Source organism: Micromys minutus, assembly GCF_963924665.1.
Source record: "Micromys minutus genome assembly, chromosome: 2".
Classification (NCBI taxonomy): domain Eukaryota; kingdom Metazoa; phylum Chordata; class Mammalia; order Rodentia; family Muridae; genus Micromys; species Micromys minutus.
The window spans coordinates 34,074,390-34,089,468 of NC_137971.1; the positions used below are offsets into that span (position 1 = coordinate 34,074,390).

At 46.2% G+C, this 15,079-nt stretch overlaps 1 protein-coding gene across 1 annotated transcript in view; it reads right to left on the reverse strand.

Annotated features, from left to right (window-relative positions):
* DMRT1 (doublesex and mab-3 related transcription factor 1) overlaps window positions 1-14,757 on the reverse strand; it is a gene marked incomplete at both ends in the record, with an annotated part of 88,500 nt that extends 73,743 nt beyond the window's left edge. Inside the window, 2 exons of the mRNA XM_080912906.1 lie at window positions 10,492-10,675; window positions 14,410-14,757. Coding sequence (XP_080769032.1) covers window positions 10,492-10,675; window positions 14,410-14,757 — 532 coding nt within the window. The remainder of the gene's footprint in view (window positions 1-10,491; window positions 10,676-14,409) is intronic.
* Window positions 14,758-15,079: the final 322 nt, after the last annotated feature.

Genomic DNA, 15,079 nt, shown 5'->3' on the forward strand with positions numbered 1-15,079 from the left:
ACACACTCGCTGCTTCAACACTCCGGTGACTTTCCATGGTAATCTAGTAAAATCCCAATGCCTCTGGTGGCCTCCACAACCCGGGCTAATGCAGGCCAACTAATGTCACCCAGTTCATGCCACTGTGGACAGTGGCTACCTGCCTGCAGTCTCTTAAGTGAGTGCCAAAAGACACTTGCTGAAACAGCTCCTTATGACTGAAGATTAACTCTATCTTCTAGCTCTAACTTACTTTTCTCTGAGAGGCTCTCCTGCCTGGACCACACTATTCAGAATATCCAGGATACCATCCATCCCACCCACCCATGCCCTTCTCAATGCCAATTCAGTGAAAATATCTTGGTTATGCATTTGTTCATCAAATGTCTCCACCCCTGGAAAAATAACATTAATGAGAGACACGTGTTTCGTGCAAAGCCAAACATCGCATACTTAGAATTTGGCCCAATGAATGGTCATTGAATAGATAAAACAGAGAAATGGGAAGAAGGTAAAAGAGTATTAGTCTGCTCAAACAGCAGAATAAGCAGGTGAGAACTCACTTTAGCAAATATACTGGTGTTTCCTGGATATAGTCTGCTCCGTTGACTTACTGCACAGCCTGTGTGTATTAGAAACTCCTCCCTCCCACACAACACCCTGAGCTCAGAATTCAGGGAAAGTACAAAAAGAAGGAATAAGTGTGAAAATGAACCCCAAAGTCATGTGGTAGTGCACACTGAGCGGACCTGACTGTTGGCTGCACGAAGCAAGAGCAGAGTTCTCACTGCTAACAAAGATCAGAAAAAAATCTGCTATAACTATAACACTGAATCAATATTTTCTTTTGACAAGCCAGCTCTTTACAGTCTCCTTTAAAAGCCGCTCACCCATTTTGTGCTGGAAAGCATGTTCGCTGGCTGTAAACTTAGACCAGATTAGCAATTATGAAGTTGGCCCACTGACATTAAGAGACTGGAGTAAACATGGTTTGAAATGTAATTTATTCAGCAATGGCGATCAATATTAATGGGAATTTTTGCAAAAAAGTCAAAAACGTCCTGTAAATTTCGTTCTTTTAAGTGAAAAATCAACCTCAGATGGAGGCAGAAAGACTGTTGCATGAGTTTGTGAAACCACAGAATGGTGTCCAACTAATAAAGAGACAGAAATAGGAGCTACCACCACAGAGGGCCACTAACTACCAGTGACCTGTCATTCCTTTGTGCGTGACTGGCTCAGGGTCCAGGTCATCTGGCCAAGGTAAGACATTTATCACAGTATCGGTTCCCCTCTCCCCACAAACCTGCTCTGAGAGATCAGAGTGAGACAGTAACACAGGGGAGTGGGAAGGAATAAAACGGATGCTCGAAGGGGTTAAGTGTCTTAATACAGTTTACAGGTGACTTCAGTCTACGATGCTGGAAGAAAGCAGGGCGGGCCCAGGGGTTGTTCACTGTCCAAAGTCAGCTCATGACGGAAGGCTCATGAGTCTAATGAGAATAGAGTTCCTGTTGCACAAGTCCTGGGGATGGATGGGCGACTGCCAAACACTTTAGAAAGAGTCAATGTGAGACTGAAGAGATGGTTTGCTGGGTAAAGTACTTGTCGCACAAGTGTGAAAACTTGTGTTCAGATCCCCACGTAATGCAACAGTAACAACACGTGTAATCCCAGGGCCTCATGACAGGAGAAGACAGGAGAGTCCGGAGGAGCCTGAAGGGCCAGCTCACCTGGCATGCACGGGGGCAAACAAGAGGCCCTGTCTCAACGATGGGAAGTGAGCACCAACCCCAGAAGCTGTCTCAGACACCATGACATGACATTGGTATGTCATTGGTATGTAGACCATGACATGACCTTGGAGTGCACGCATGCACGCACACACACACACACACACACACACACACACACACACACACACCAACAGTTAATTATAGTACCATAGCATAAATTTCACAAGAGCAAAAGAGAATCAGGAAGCTGAGAGGGGTAAGGAAGGAGCCGCCAGCTGCTGATAACAGGAGTGTGTGGTCTAAGGACTCCAGGGAGACACCGGACAGCCGAGGGAAAGCGGTGACGGAGAAGCCACTGATATTCCACAACATTCCATAACAACGAGACTACATCAGCAGGGCGAAGAGCCTATTGTCACCATCCACTAAAGTTCTGTGACACTGGACCAACTGGAGACAGAAAGTCCTTAGTCCCTGTGACCTAAGGTCTTCCAGAGAACATGAATCCCACACTCTCAGGTCTTCAAAGAGACACACGCTGGGGTTTAGCACCTGTCACGTCTGCCTCAATAAAGACATCAGAGTGCTTTGCTTTTTCTTTTTTCATTATCTTTTATTATTTCGTGTGACTAAAAATCAAACCCAAGGCCTTGTGCATGCTGGGTAAACGCTCTTCTACTGAGCTATAGATAACATTCTTTTAAAAAAAATGAGAACAAGATCTCACTAAGTTCCCAAGGAGATGGCCTAGAACTCCCAATCTTCTCACCCCAGGCCTTTACTCTAACCCCCAGCTGCAGAACTGTGGGTCTATTCAACCAGACCCAGTTTATCTCTTTATTCAAAAAGACTGCGTTTTCTGCACCCTTCATGCACTGTTGGTGGGAATTTAATAGTGTACCTCTATGGAAAAGCCTAGCAACCCCTCAAAATGTTGGGCTTGGAGTTAACATAAGACGCAGGAACCCACTCATTAATATACACCCAGGAGAATGAGACACGCATTTATACAGAACTGCTGTACTTCAACTCACAGCAGCATTCTCTTAGGGGCTAAAATGTGCAAGTAGTCCCGATGTCAATCAACAGAGAGACCCTGTCCCTAAACATAAGGTAGAAAGTGTCTGAAGAAGACACCTGATGTAAACCGCTGGCCTACACAATCATGTATACACATGTATGAATGCGCACACACAGGAATACACAAATAAGTAAATAAACATACAGAAAAAAAACTTGTAATTTCTATATTCCTCCCTCCCTACCCCCACCTCTGTGATAAAACAAACCTGCAAGTCTGCCCTCTTCCCCATGTAAGTACTGGAGATTGAACTCGAATCATCCGGCTTGGCAGCAAGTGCCTTTGCATGCTAAACTCTCACCTGCCCTATATTAAAATCTCAACCATATAACAGGTTTGTTTTTTTTTTTTTAACAGAAAACACACACTGGGAATCCGCTGTATTATCCTGATGTTTGTAGAGGAGTTCATGCTCAGTCATATTTTAAAACCACTTATTGATTCGTTCTGAAAAGGTTTACTGACTGTAGACCATAAAAGCCACATACAGGCTGTGAACAGAAGGACAACATGAGCAGACACTGTCCTTGCCCTTAGACTTTGTATCACAGACAGCGGTGAACCAGTTAAAATTGTTGTTGTGCTTCCTACGTATGCTATTAACAAACCTGTGACCTTAAATTCTGTATTTGCATTTCTCATGACTTTAAACATCATTTGTGTGCAAAGGCGGAATGACAGGCTGCCATCTCTGTAGGTTAGAGCTGCAACTGTGTCCGGAACTACTGCAGAGAATCTCTTTAGGGCAATACAGTTGTCAGGTCTGAGGCCTAAGCAGACTACCAGACACTGAGCCACTACCATCTAGTGTTTGCTTTCAGTTCAACCCCACACCTGTTAACAGCTCGAATTTAAGTTGTTTCGTTTTGCTGAAACGTTTGGGAATCTCTCACTCTGACAGTAAAAGGTGAGGGTGTTTTTATCTGAAGGCTTTTAATTACTTAACATCATTTCTGCTTCCCTGTTCAACTGCGAGTGGTCCTAAATCATACAATGCCCATCTTACTCACATAGCCAGCCTTTAATGATGACCTCTCCATCCAGCTTAAGTTGTTTTTACAGCCTTCTGAATGAAATGCTTACTTCCTTTCAGAGTTGAAAAACTAGATGAAAACTAAAATGCTTTGGGGGGTTTTATGGGGGCGGAGAGGGTGTTTTGTTTTTTTTCAATATTTTTTGATTCACTTTACATCTGGATCACAGCCCCTATCCTCTTCCCAGACCACCCTTATACATCTCTTCCCTGACTAGTCCCTCCTCTCCTCCTCCCCACCTTGGGTACCACCCCACCCTGGGACATCTAGTCCCAGCAGAACTAGGCACATCTCCCATTGAGGCCCAAACAGGCAGTCCAGGTAGGGGAAGAGGATCCAATGGCAGGCAATGAGTCAGAAAAACCAAACCAGACAAGACACAGTTGGGTCTGGCAACACAGATCAGTAAAGAGAATCGGCCTAATGTGCATGATGTGTGTAAAGCCCTAGGTTCAATTCTTGGCTTGGCAAAAATTAGAACCTTGAACTTAGAGTTAATATGTGTGTGTGTGTGTGTGTGTGTGTGTGCGCGCGCGCGTGCGTGCGTGTATGGAGGGGGGAGAATAAAGCTTTAACATTCCAAAAAAAAACAACTAAAATGCTATTTTCAGTTTTCATAACCCCAGAGAGAAAATTCAGAATAATGAAAATACACCAATACACTCTGTAAAATGATGTAATGTTGGACACAATCTGTTAAAATCTACAGAATATATGCCACCATGAGTGGATCTGCACGTGTATGGGGACCTTGGGTGACAGGGATGTCAAGCTACAAGCTCATTAACAGGCCCACTACTTTGACAGGGGATTTAGCTATAAAGGGGAAGCCTATGTCTGTGAAGGGCAGAGGATACATGGCTATCTCTATATCACCCTCTTTTATCTTAGACAAAGCTAAAACTACACCTTAAGAAAAAGTCTTTTTTTCTTTGAGGGGGTACTAATCCTTTGTCTTTGCTTATCAGCCCTTGCTGGATGGTGACAGCACACACCTTTTATTCCAGCTCTCTCAGGAGACGTAGCAGGTGAACCTCGAGTTCAAAGCCAGCCTGTTCTACAAGGTGACTTCCAGGACAGCCAAGGCTACACAAAGAAACCTTATCTCAAAAACCCAAAAATAAAATCATCATCCTTCTCTGGAAAAAGAAGTGAGTGCAGGATGCTCTGCCGGTCCCTGCTGAAGAGAAGGGTCCTTGCTCTAGTCAGACACAGACCCAGGAGACCCAACTGGGAGAGGGGAGTGAACTGGGCTCCACACAAGCAGGAGTTGCGAGGGAGAACCAGACAGCAAGGCAGAGCTTGATCTGGGGGAGGGTGGGTATGTGTGTGGATGGAAGTCCAGGATGCTCCAGAAGGGAGAGTCCAGGAGAGATAACATTCAGGTCCTTACAAAGGCCATGCGTGCAGAACCCAGTGCTCTACAATGCAGCCCTTCATCCCACAGCTGCGCGGTAGAGGAGAGGCAGAGACCTGCTCAGAGAATTCTGAGGGGAAAACGGTGTCCAAGGACCCTGAAAGACCAGCACAGGGAGGGATCAGGGGACGTCCTGGGGTAAATGATATTCCAGTGTGAGAGGATAAAGGAAAAGGAGAAACGCTAGCTCTAAACTTTCAGGACAAAAAAAAAAAGTCAACTTATGATAAAACTCAAAAACGGGGGAAAAAATCACACCGGGGTTGCTATTTTAAGTCACTGTCTTTAAAGGAAAAAAAAAAAGTTCTTTCTTTAGGTCCCCCCCCCCCCAGCTATTTGCCAATTAGTACCTGCTGACATGTAACCCTGCAGGCCTAAAAACCAATAATGTGTAGAAAATTTACTCCAAAGGCTATTTTCACACAAATCCGCACCCAAAGAAACAAGGCTCTTACAGGCATTTCTTGAGCTTCACCTCGCCCAGCCTGTGGTTAGTCTCAGCCAGTCCTTGACCAAGGACCACAGAGTGTCCTCTGTTCTATGTCCTGCTCAAGGGCCTCAGGAGAAGCTTAGCCTGGCAAACCAGTTTCCTTTGAAGTGTCCTTAAAAACCTAGCTAATGGTCTCGACAATAATTCTCCAACATTCTCACTCTCATTTGGCATTTTAAGGAGCCAAAAGGAGATAACTGTGATTCAAGGACAAAAAAAAAAAACTTTACCAAGTAAGAGGCCTTGCAAACCTGAGACAGCAGTTTAGATCCAGGCCCCTGAGGAACCAGTCTAGTAGGGAGAGGGTTGGAGGCAGGAGAGGGGTTACTAAGCCAGGACCATGCCTACCATATAGCTTCCAACTTCCAACTCTGCCTGACTACATCTGTACAATGCAACACTGCCATTATGAATTCCAAGCTGGACTGGAGAGCCAGCTCAGTGATTAAGAGCACACATACTGCTCTTGCACAGGCCCAGTGTTCCAGTCCCACACCAGGCAGCTCATGACTGCCTGTGACTTCACTCCCAGGAAGACCTGATGCTTTCTGGTCTCCATAGGTGTCTGCACTCACAAGTACATACCCTGGCCCCACTCCATGTATACACAATCAAAAACAAATTCCAAGCACGTTAGGTGAAAAGGCTGTACGTAAGCATTAAACTCATGTATGAAAGGGCCAGAAGCTTTTATGTGCAGCAAGTTTTACTGGAATGACTTAAGAAACAATGATCTTTCACTGAAGTCTATTTTCAGTGTGTGTGTGTGTGTGTGTGTGCCTATGTGTGTCTATGTGTGCCTATGTGTGCCCGCACATGCTCCAAAGGCTGGTATGTGTGTATGTCTGTGTATATGTGGTGTTTGTCTGTTTCCATATGTGTCTACGTGTGTGTGAGTCAGAGTCTGCTGTGTGTATGTGTGAGAGAGAGGGTAGTATGTATGTCTGTGTATATGTGGTGTGTATCTGTGTGTCCATGTGTCTGTGAATGAGTCAGACATGGATACTGTGTGTTTGTGGGCCTGTGTGTGGGTCTGTGTATATCTCACTGTATGCATATAAGCCAAAGGCTGGTGTGTTTATGGTAAGATAGAGGCTGGTGTGTGTGTGTGTGTGTGTGTGTGTGTGTGTGTGTGAGAGAGAGAGAGAGAGAGAGAGAGAGAGAGAGAGAGAGCGCACTACTGCTGTAACTTGACATTTATTTTCATAAGATTAATTTTACATCTACAGGTGATTTTGCCTGTATGCATGTGCTCCATGTGCTTTATGTGTATGGTTGTTTGGCTTAGAGGTATGTAATGTGTGTTCCGAGTACCTGCAGAGGTCAGAAGCGGGTACCAGATCCCCTGGAATGGAAGGCGATGTCCATTACAGAGGGCTGTCAGCCACCATGTGGGTATTGGAAACGGAAGCCTTGTCTTCTGAAAGAGCAGCAACTACTCCTACCACCGAGCCAGCGCACACACGCACATGCATACTCATGCACAAGCACACACACCTGTATGTATGTAGGGGCTCATGCATGCCATAGCTCACGTGTAGAGGTCAGAGGACAATATTTCAGAGTCAATTCTCTCTTTCCCCGTGAGTTCTAGGACTCAGGTCATTAGACTTACATGGCAAGCCTCTTGGACCATTACATCACCTCACCAGTCCAGTACCATCTGCCTGAGTTAAATGTTATTTCAAGTGACACTTCGATATAATCCACCTATTTGTTAGTATCTAGCTGCCTAAGAGAAGCTTCAAGACAGCACCCTCGCTTGCTCTCTCTCCCTCCCCTCTAGACTCAGTATTTTTAATTCTACTTCTCGCTCCATTTCCCTGGTGCTCAGATCCTACCTTGGTCCAGAAGTCATCAGCAGTGCCGATGTGATGTCCCAAAGTCAGTCCTGTGAAGGAGGCCACCTAAGCTCCTAACTGAACTGACTGGTGGGCAGCCTGTCCTCAAGAGTGCGGAGTGAGCCTCCAGGCCAAGCCCCGCCCACTCAGTCCCCAGTGACTGACAGCAACATGTACATTCTCCTTCCCTTTTGCTTGTTGCTTCAAAATGCCACCCGGACCCTAAGGTTTGTCAGCTCTAGAGGCAAAGCAGGAGTCAGGGTTGAGATCCTCTTTAAGCGAGCTCCCCCTCCTGCTCCCCTACTGCTCCTTCCTGTAACCCCCAGCACAACTTGAACACACCTGCCAGAACTTCTCTGTTCCTCTGAAGAGTCAAGTTTGGAAACTGTTCTAAGTACATACTGTGAGCATCAAATCCAAAGAAAAATAAGAGTGTGGTTTTGGTGTGTGCCTCTTTTTTTCTTTATATTGGCACCAATACTAGTGGAAAATAGTACCCTTCCTATAGAAATCAGTTGCCAGATTCTGTCTTTTCCAAGGCTACCGATATGCAGCCCACAACTTTAAATAGAAGCCAAGCCTCGCCTCACACTGCCAGTCAGCACACAGTCTAAACTGCAGCCCCAGGACCTTGAGGGACAGATGCATCACCGAACTCCCGTTCCTTCATCCACTGGGATATAATCCCATCACCATACACTGGGCGCATTGGTACCTTTTCTTTGTCAATTGCAGTGACAGATACATGGACATACATACCTGAGACATGCTTACCTTAATCCGTCCAACAGCCAGGACTCATGGGAAGACACTCGCCCCCACCCCCGGGAACCCTCTCATGTTCAAGATGTGGAAACAAGAAGCCCAGACAGCTTGAGAAACATGTCTAAAGTTGCAGTTACTGACTCAGGGATGACTTATGTCACCCCGCTGATTAAGTTCAGCAATCGGGGATTCATGAAAGCTTGATTAAGGCGGTACACCGTGTAAGCAAGGTTGGCCTTTATGGGGTTTCACTGGGTTCCTACTGTGGCACTCAGTTCGTGCAGTAGCTCCCCTACCCAAAACTTCCCTTGCTGGGGTTTCAGGTACCTGAGGTCAAAAATGGTCCAATAGCATTAAATGGAAAACTGCAAAATTAAATAATCCATAAATTTTAAATAACTTTATTATATTGTTACGATTACCCTAGTTATTAGCTGTTATTCAATGTCTTACTAATTTACAAACTAAATCTTGTCCCAGGAGTATAGATACAGGAAAACATTGTGTGTGGGCATGTGTGTGTGGGTATGTGCATGTGTGCAGTGTAAATGTGTCTATCTAGGTATAAGCATGTATCAAAGTGTGTATATGTGTTATATGTCTGTATGTGTGCATGAATTTATACATATGTATGAACCTATATGAGACTGTCTGTACATGTCTTATGTGTGTAGGTATCTACAAGTATAATCTGAATGTGTAAAATGTGTATGTGCATGTTGTATATCTGTAATGCCTATGAGCATGTATGTGGACGTATGAGTATGCTTATGATATAAGAGTGTGATTATGTGCATATATTTACATGTGCATATTTGCATGTATGTGTTTGTACATGTATGCCTATACATGTCAAAAGAGAGAATCATGGCATGTGCTTGTGTATGTGTACTTGTATGTGCTTGTGTATGTGCATGTGCTTGTGTGCCTTGTGTAGGTATATGTCTGTATGTATTTATGCATATATGTGTGTGTGTGTTCGGTACTTTCTTTAGCCTCAAGCATGTACCTGGATTTTAAAACATGGAGCACTGATAATTTAATTGCCCCAAACTCCTGAACTCAGAAGGATATTAGCAGGTTTCTGAAGTAACCCTGAATTCCAAGCCAATACCATCAACTTCTTTATGATGTGTGTGTGTATATGTGTGTGCATGCATGTGTAAACAACACATGTGTAGTGCCCATGGACACCAGAAGGGGACACTGGAAGATCCTCTGGAGCTGGGGTTACAGACAGTGGTAAGCTGGCTGGGAACTGTACTCTGGAGGGGCAGCAAGTGCTCTCAGCCTCTAAGCCATCTCTCTAACCCCACTATCAGCTATTTGAGGGACAGAAATATATTCTTGTGGTGGTAGTCTTGGGCCATGTGTGGCAACCGAGGACTTGCACTGTGGCTAGTGCATTGGAGAAACCAGATTTTCTCACTGTAGTTCAGCAGAAGGGCTTTAAACCATGAATGGCTGGAGCTTCCTCAGCAGACAGTGAGCACTCATCCACTGTGGTGTCTGGGGTTTGAGAATCCTGAATTCTGAAGGTGGATGGACTGAGTTAGGCTTCCTAATTCAGTAGATCTGGTCAGTCAATTAGCTCCTACTTCCGTGGTCAAGCATGAGAATCAGGACCCCTACCTTACACTGACTCTGGGGAGGAAAAGAGGTGTCCCCCCATACATATGGCCCCTTGGCACTAGGGGACAACATGCCAGCATGCATACCCCCTATGTTCCTTCTCCAACTAATTCAAATGTGAAATCTAGAACTTGCCTTTTCAGACCCTTTCCCCTAAGGAATGTAGTTCTTCCAAGGGGAAGAGACGTCCAGTTCCAGGAAACCAGAACTCAAGAGTTCCCACCCAAGAGGACCCCCATCATGGGCCAATCTTGCATCTCCCAGATGTCCTGCGATTCCTATTCTTCACACTGATGAACAGGAAACAGAAGTTGTTTACACTTTGCTTCTAGAAGGCATGGGCATCTTGGGAGGCAGCCATAGGCAAAGCAGCAGAGGCAGAATCCTTCAGAAAACGCCTAACAAATGTCACGTGGAGGTGAGGGTTAGGGGTGTGGGGGACCCTGAGACTGTTCACATGCCTACCACCCTCCTTTCCTTGGACGAGTCCCATGGGAGCCCACACCCCTTGCTTACCTGAGGCAGCTGGGGTTGGGGTGCTGGCCGGTTGGGGCTGGGCAGAGCTGCTGCTCTCGGTCAACAGGCAGGGGTTGCTGGCATGATTCTCTCTTTTGACAAGCAGCTCAGCTGCGCTGGGCAACGGAATAGGGTGGCTGATGCCCAGTTCCTCTTCCTGGGCCTGCTGTCTTCTCAGGGCCACCTGGAAGCACAGGCAGCCAGTCACACTCCAGCACAGCATACTCACCTGCAAAACTACCTCAGCCTTCCACATCTGTAAGCGAGCTCTCCTTTCTGCCTTGTCCGTTCACCGGGCTCCCTAGGTGCGCAGGCTCGTTTTATGTCAACCTGACACAAGCTAAAAGTCATTGGATAGGAGGGATCCTCAGTTGAGAAACTGGTTTTGGTAGAATAAGACTATGAGTAAGCCTATAGGAAACTTTCTCAATTAGTGATTGATATGGGAGGGCCCAGGCCATTGTGAGCAGTATTGTCCCTAGGCAGGTAGGTAGTCCTGCGTTCTGTGAAAACAAGTTGACTGAGCAATCCACTAAACAGTACTGCTACATGGCCTCTGCATCAGCTCGTTTCCAGGTCCCTGCCCAGCTTGAGTCCTGGCTTCCTTCAGTGATATGGAAGCGTAAGCCGAATAAATCCTTTCCTCTCCCAAGTTCCTTTTTGGTTGTGGTATTTCATCACAGTAATAGAAACCCTAAGACATCAGACGTCACCCTGAGAAAACTGTAGAGTGAACTCAAGACCAAGAGCTCTGGTGGGTTAAGAAAGAGAAATGAGACCATTCACTTCTTCAACAAACAAAAAGGCCACTGTACTGGGAAGATCAGGCAGTAATATTAGGTTAGACCCAAGTTCCTCACCATTTAGGAGAAAAAGGAGCCAAGCAAACAAAATGTGCTAGATCCTGTGAGGTGTACACAGCAATCCTACGGAAGAAAATGCTATCAAAGTATCTTTAAAAGAGAGTTAAGTGGTGTGCTGTATGTCAGAAATCCCAGCATCCGGAAGTTCAAGCCAAGCCTGTGCCACATGTCAAAGACCCTACCTGGAAAAAGAAAAATGCCGTTAAAGTATAAGCATCTGGCAAGCAGAGCTGTGAAGAAAGGGATGAGAAGGGTTTGAAAATGCAGTGCAAGGGCAGAAAGTCTGGAAGGACAATCAAGAACGGCTGAGGAACCCCTCCAAGAGCGGTTTCCCAGGGTAGGGTGGATTTAGTAGAGAAGGAGGGACCCAGTGCTGGAGTCCCCAGAGGATGACTGGTTCAGGCAGTTAGATGACATGACCTAGGATTGGAGAAAAAAAAAAAAAAAAAAAAAAAAAAAACCAACAGGCTTTACCAAACTCTGGTCCTTTTTCAACTTGTCTTTTAAATAACATTTGTTAAAGGTTAGGCCCCTCTACAAAGCTCAAGGAAAAGAGTCTTTTGTTTTGACATGTAACAAAACCAAAGACTTTCTCTGAAAACTGACCACTGATGATCTAACACTGGGAGAAAGTAAAATACCAATACCTCAGAGGCCCAAAGCCAAGAGCAAAGGTGAAATTCAAATACTAACTCAAGAGCACAACTCTTATGGGCTGAGAATATAGCTCGGTGGGCGTGCTTCATGTATGAAGCCCTAGGCTCACTCAAAAACAAATCCTGCAAGTGGGCCACACACGGCTCAGTGGGTAAATGCTCTTGAGGTTGATCTCGTGGTCCTGAGTTCAATCCTACATTTAAGGCAGGAAGAAGACCCAACTGCAGGAAATTGACCTCTGTCCTCACACGAACCCTGTGCCCACCACAGTAATTTTTAAGCCCACAACTATTATCAATATATTTAAAATCTATTGTCCAAACTTAATCATATCTGGAGGTTTCTTCATTCATCCCCAAAGTTGCTCTAACCCTGAATGTGAGACCTTAAATAAGCAGTCATTAAGACTAAAGAAATTCTTGGGTTTGTTGGTTTTATGTTTGCATTCTTAGGAATGGAACAGAGGTGGCTTTGGCCAGAAGAAGCTGATGCCACTGCAAAAGACTTAAGTATATCAAGACACAAACCCCCATGCCAAATGTATACCATCTTAGACATGCTGTAAGCTCACCTCTTCAAAAACCTTGTCAGAAAATGGTTATTCAATCCAGGTACCAATTGATTCAAAAAGCAACGACTTTCAACTTCTGTTTTAATATCTTTATTTCCCGTTATTTCCAAGTGAGCAAAACCCACTATTACCTGAATTTTTAAGGATCTATCTTGCATAGCACCATATTCCTAGTGTGAAAAGCTCTAATGTCCCATTCTGTAAGTAATTTCGAATTGCTTTTTGTTTATAATCCAGCTTTTAACCTCAAAACAGCCCCCTAATGGTGACTCAAAATTAATGTCTCCATTAAAATATAAAGTTTATTAATTTGAGAAAACTCCTTTCATCTGTACTTTCCACACTAAATACATATAATCCAAGCATTAAGTGTTCCTAGTATGTTTACCTGTAATTTAGAAGTCTTCACATCTTATAATCTCACTGTGATGCTTTCAATATAATGTGGAGCATATTCTTTTCATTCATTACAGATTAAGCTAAAACGTCTTTTTAAAAACTAACGAGAACTATTTTTAACCTTTAGCTTTGCAATATGTAAGACCAAAGTGTATATAATTTAAGACATATTCTTTAAAGTGTGATGCCCTTAGGGGGTGTATAATCTTTAAGCATCTGTGGAGTCCCATTCAACCTTCTCATCTTCATCACTTTCAAAAAATGTTCTTAACCAAAAGTAGTTCGTCTTTAGCAAACATTTCTTTGTTATCTTTTTCATTTTAAATAACCTGCCTTAAGATGAAACAACGTTCGGGGGGAAAGAATGTATATTATTGTCTTCTAAAAATCCTTTAGGATACTGACGTTTAACTATTTCCGTCAAGATGCTAAATTACTAGCCTGCTGTTCAAACTTCAAACTACTAAAAAGAAGAAAAAGAACGATCTACAGAGCTTCAAACTGGCACCTTCCCCTCCACCTGTTTTTTTTTTTAATTCTTAAACATAACTGAAATACTTTCAAAGTAATTTGAACTACGATAACTTAGTTCGCGACTACAAATTTGCAAATGCTAGCATTTTCAGGCGTCCCAAAATGGCTGAGATGCTTGCCCGGGTCCGCGGGGCGAACCCGGAAAGTGCGCCAACAGAGGCGCGAACAGGCTGCGCTCCCGCCCATCCCGAAGACTTTTCTAGAAAACCCCAGGAGCAGCACATTCCCGCGCCACCAGGGTGAAACCTGGTCCATGGGCCTCCCTTCCGTCGACAGGACGCCAAGCCCTGGACCCTAGGAGCCCGAATCCCCGCAATTCTCCATTTGAGTAACGAGGGGTTCGGGGCCATGAAGATTCTTCCCAGAGAAGTGAACCCCTCAATTTTCATTTTGGAACGTAGTTTAAAATCATGGCAGCCCTCCCAGTAAAGCAAACCCCGCCACTTTGCCAGCAATGTCTGGATTTTGGGACGCCTGCACCGACGCCCTAACATTCCTGGTCCCGGGGCCTTCTGAGTCAAAGAATCTCGGGACTCACTGAGCGCCCTTGGAGACCGTGGGGGACGCGGAGTGCACGGCGAACCCCGAAATTCAGCTGGAAGACGGGCTCAGAAGGAAGGGAACCCTGTGCGGAGTTAACTGAGCCACTGGCCTCCCGAGGGCGAGGGTGCGCTTGTGCAGCCCGAACCCCCAGCATCATTGCCGGGAACACACCCTCTCCCCAAATCCTCGGGATTCAAGTAGAACGAACCCGCAACCTTCCATCGCCGCCCCACCCCCACCCCGGCATCTAGAAGCCGCGGCTCGCCCGAGCCGGCGTCCGTCGGTGGTCCCCCTCAACTTCGCTGGTAAACCGGAGAGCTGCGCCCCTGTTCCCCGGGAGCCCGCACTCACCTGCGCGGCCATCACCCGCTGTCGCTCGGCAATCAGGCTACACTTCTTGCACTGGCAGTCCCGCCACATGCAGAAGCGCTTGTGGCCCTTGAGCGGCGATGCGTAGCCGTGGTTCCTGCAGCGGGCGCATTTGGGCAGCCTCGGGGACTTCTTGCTTCCAGAGCCCAGGCCCGACGTCCCAGAGCCCGAGGCACCTCCGCTGGCCCCCGCCCCGGAGCCCCCGGCTGCTCCGGCCATCGCCCCGGTAGCTTTGCTGTAGCCACTGGCTTTGCCCTGCGGCGGGGCCCCGGGAGCGTGAGGAACCTCCGTCGGTGTCGAGGGCTTGCCGAACGCGTCGTCGTTCGGCATGGAGCTTCTTCTGCTCCCGGTTCCACCCAGCAGGCTGCTTAGCTCCCTAGCAGGAGAGCAGGAGGCGGGCGCACCGCAGCTGGACCTCTAGTCCAAATGAAGAGCTCGGGGAGTGGGTGGGGGGTTGTACCTTTTTTTTTTCTTTTGGCGCGCCTAGCGCAGGACTTTTGGATACTTTTCAGAACCTTCCGAGGGTTGCGTGGGCGGGAGAGGGCGCTACGCAACGTGGCCACGCCCACTGTCCCCCAACTCTATCCACTGCGCTTCTTCGGCGTGCAGGCTTGCACCAGCTGCGCGCAAAAGCATTGCTGCAAAATTGCTA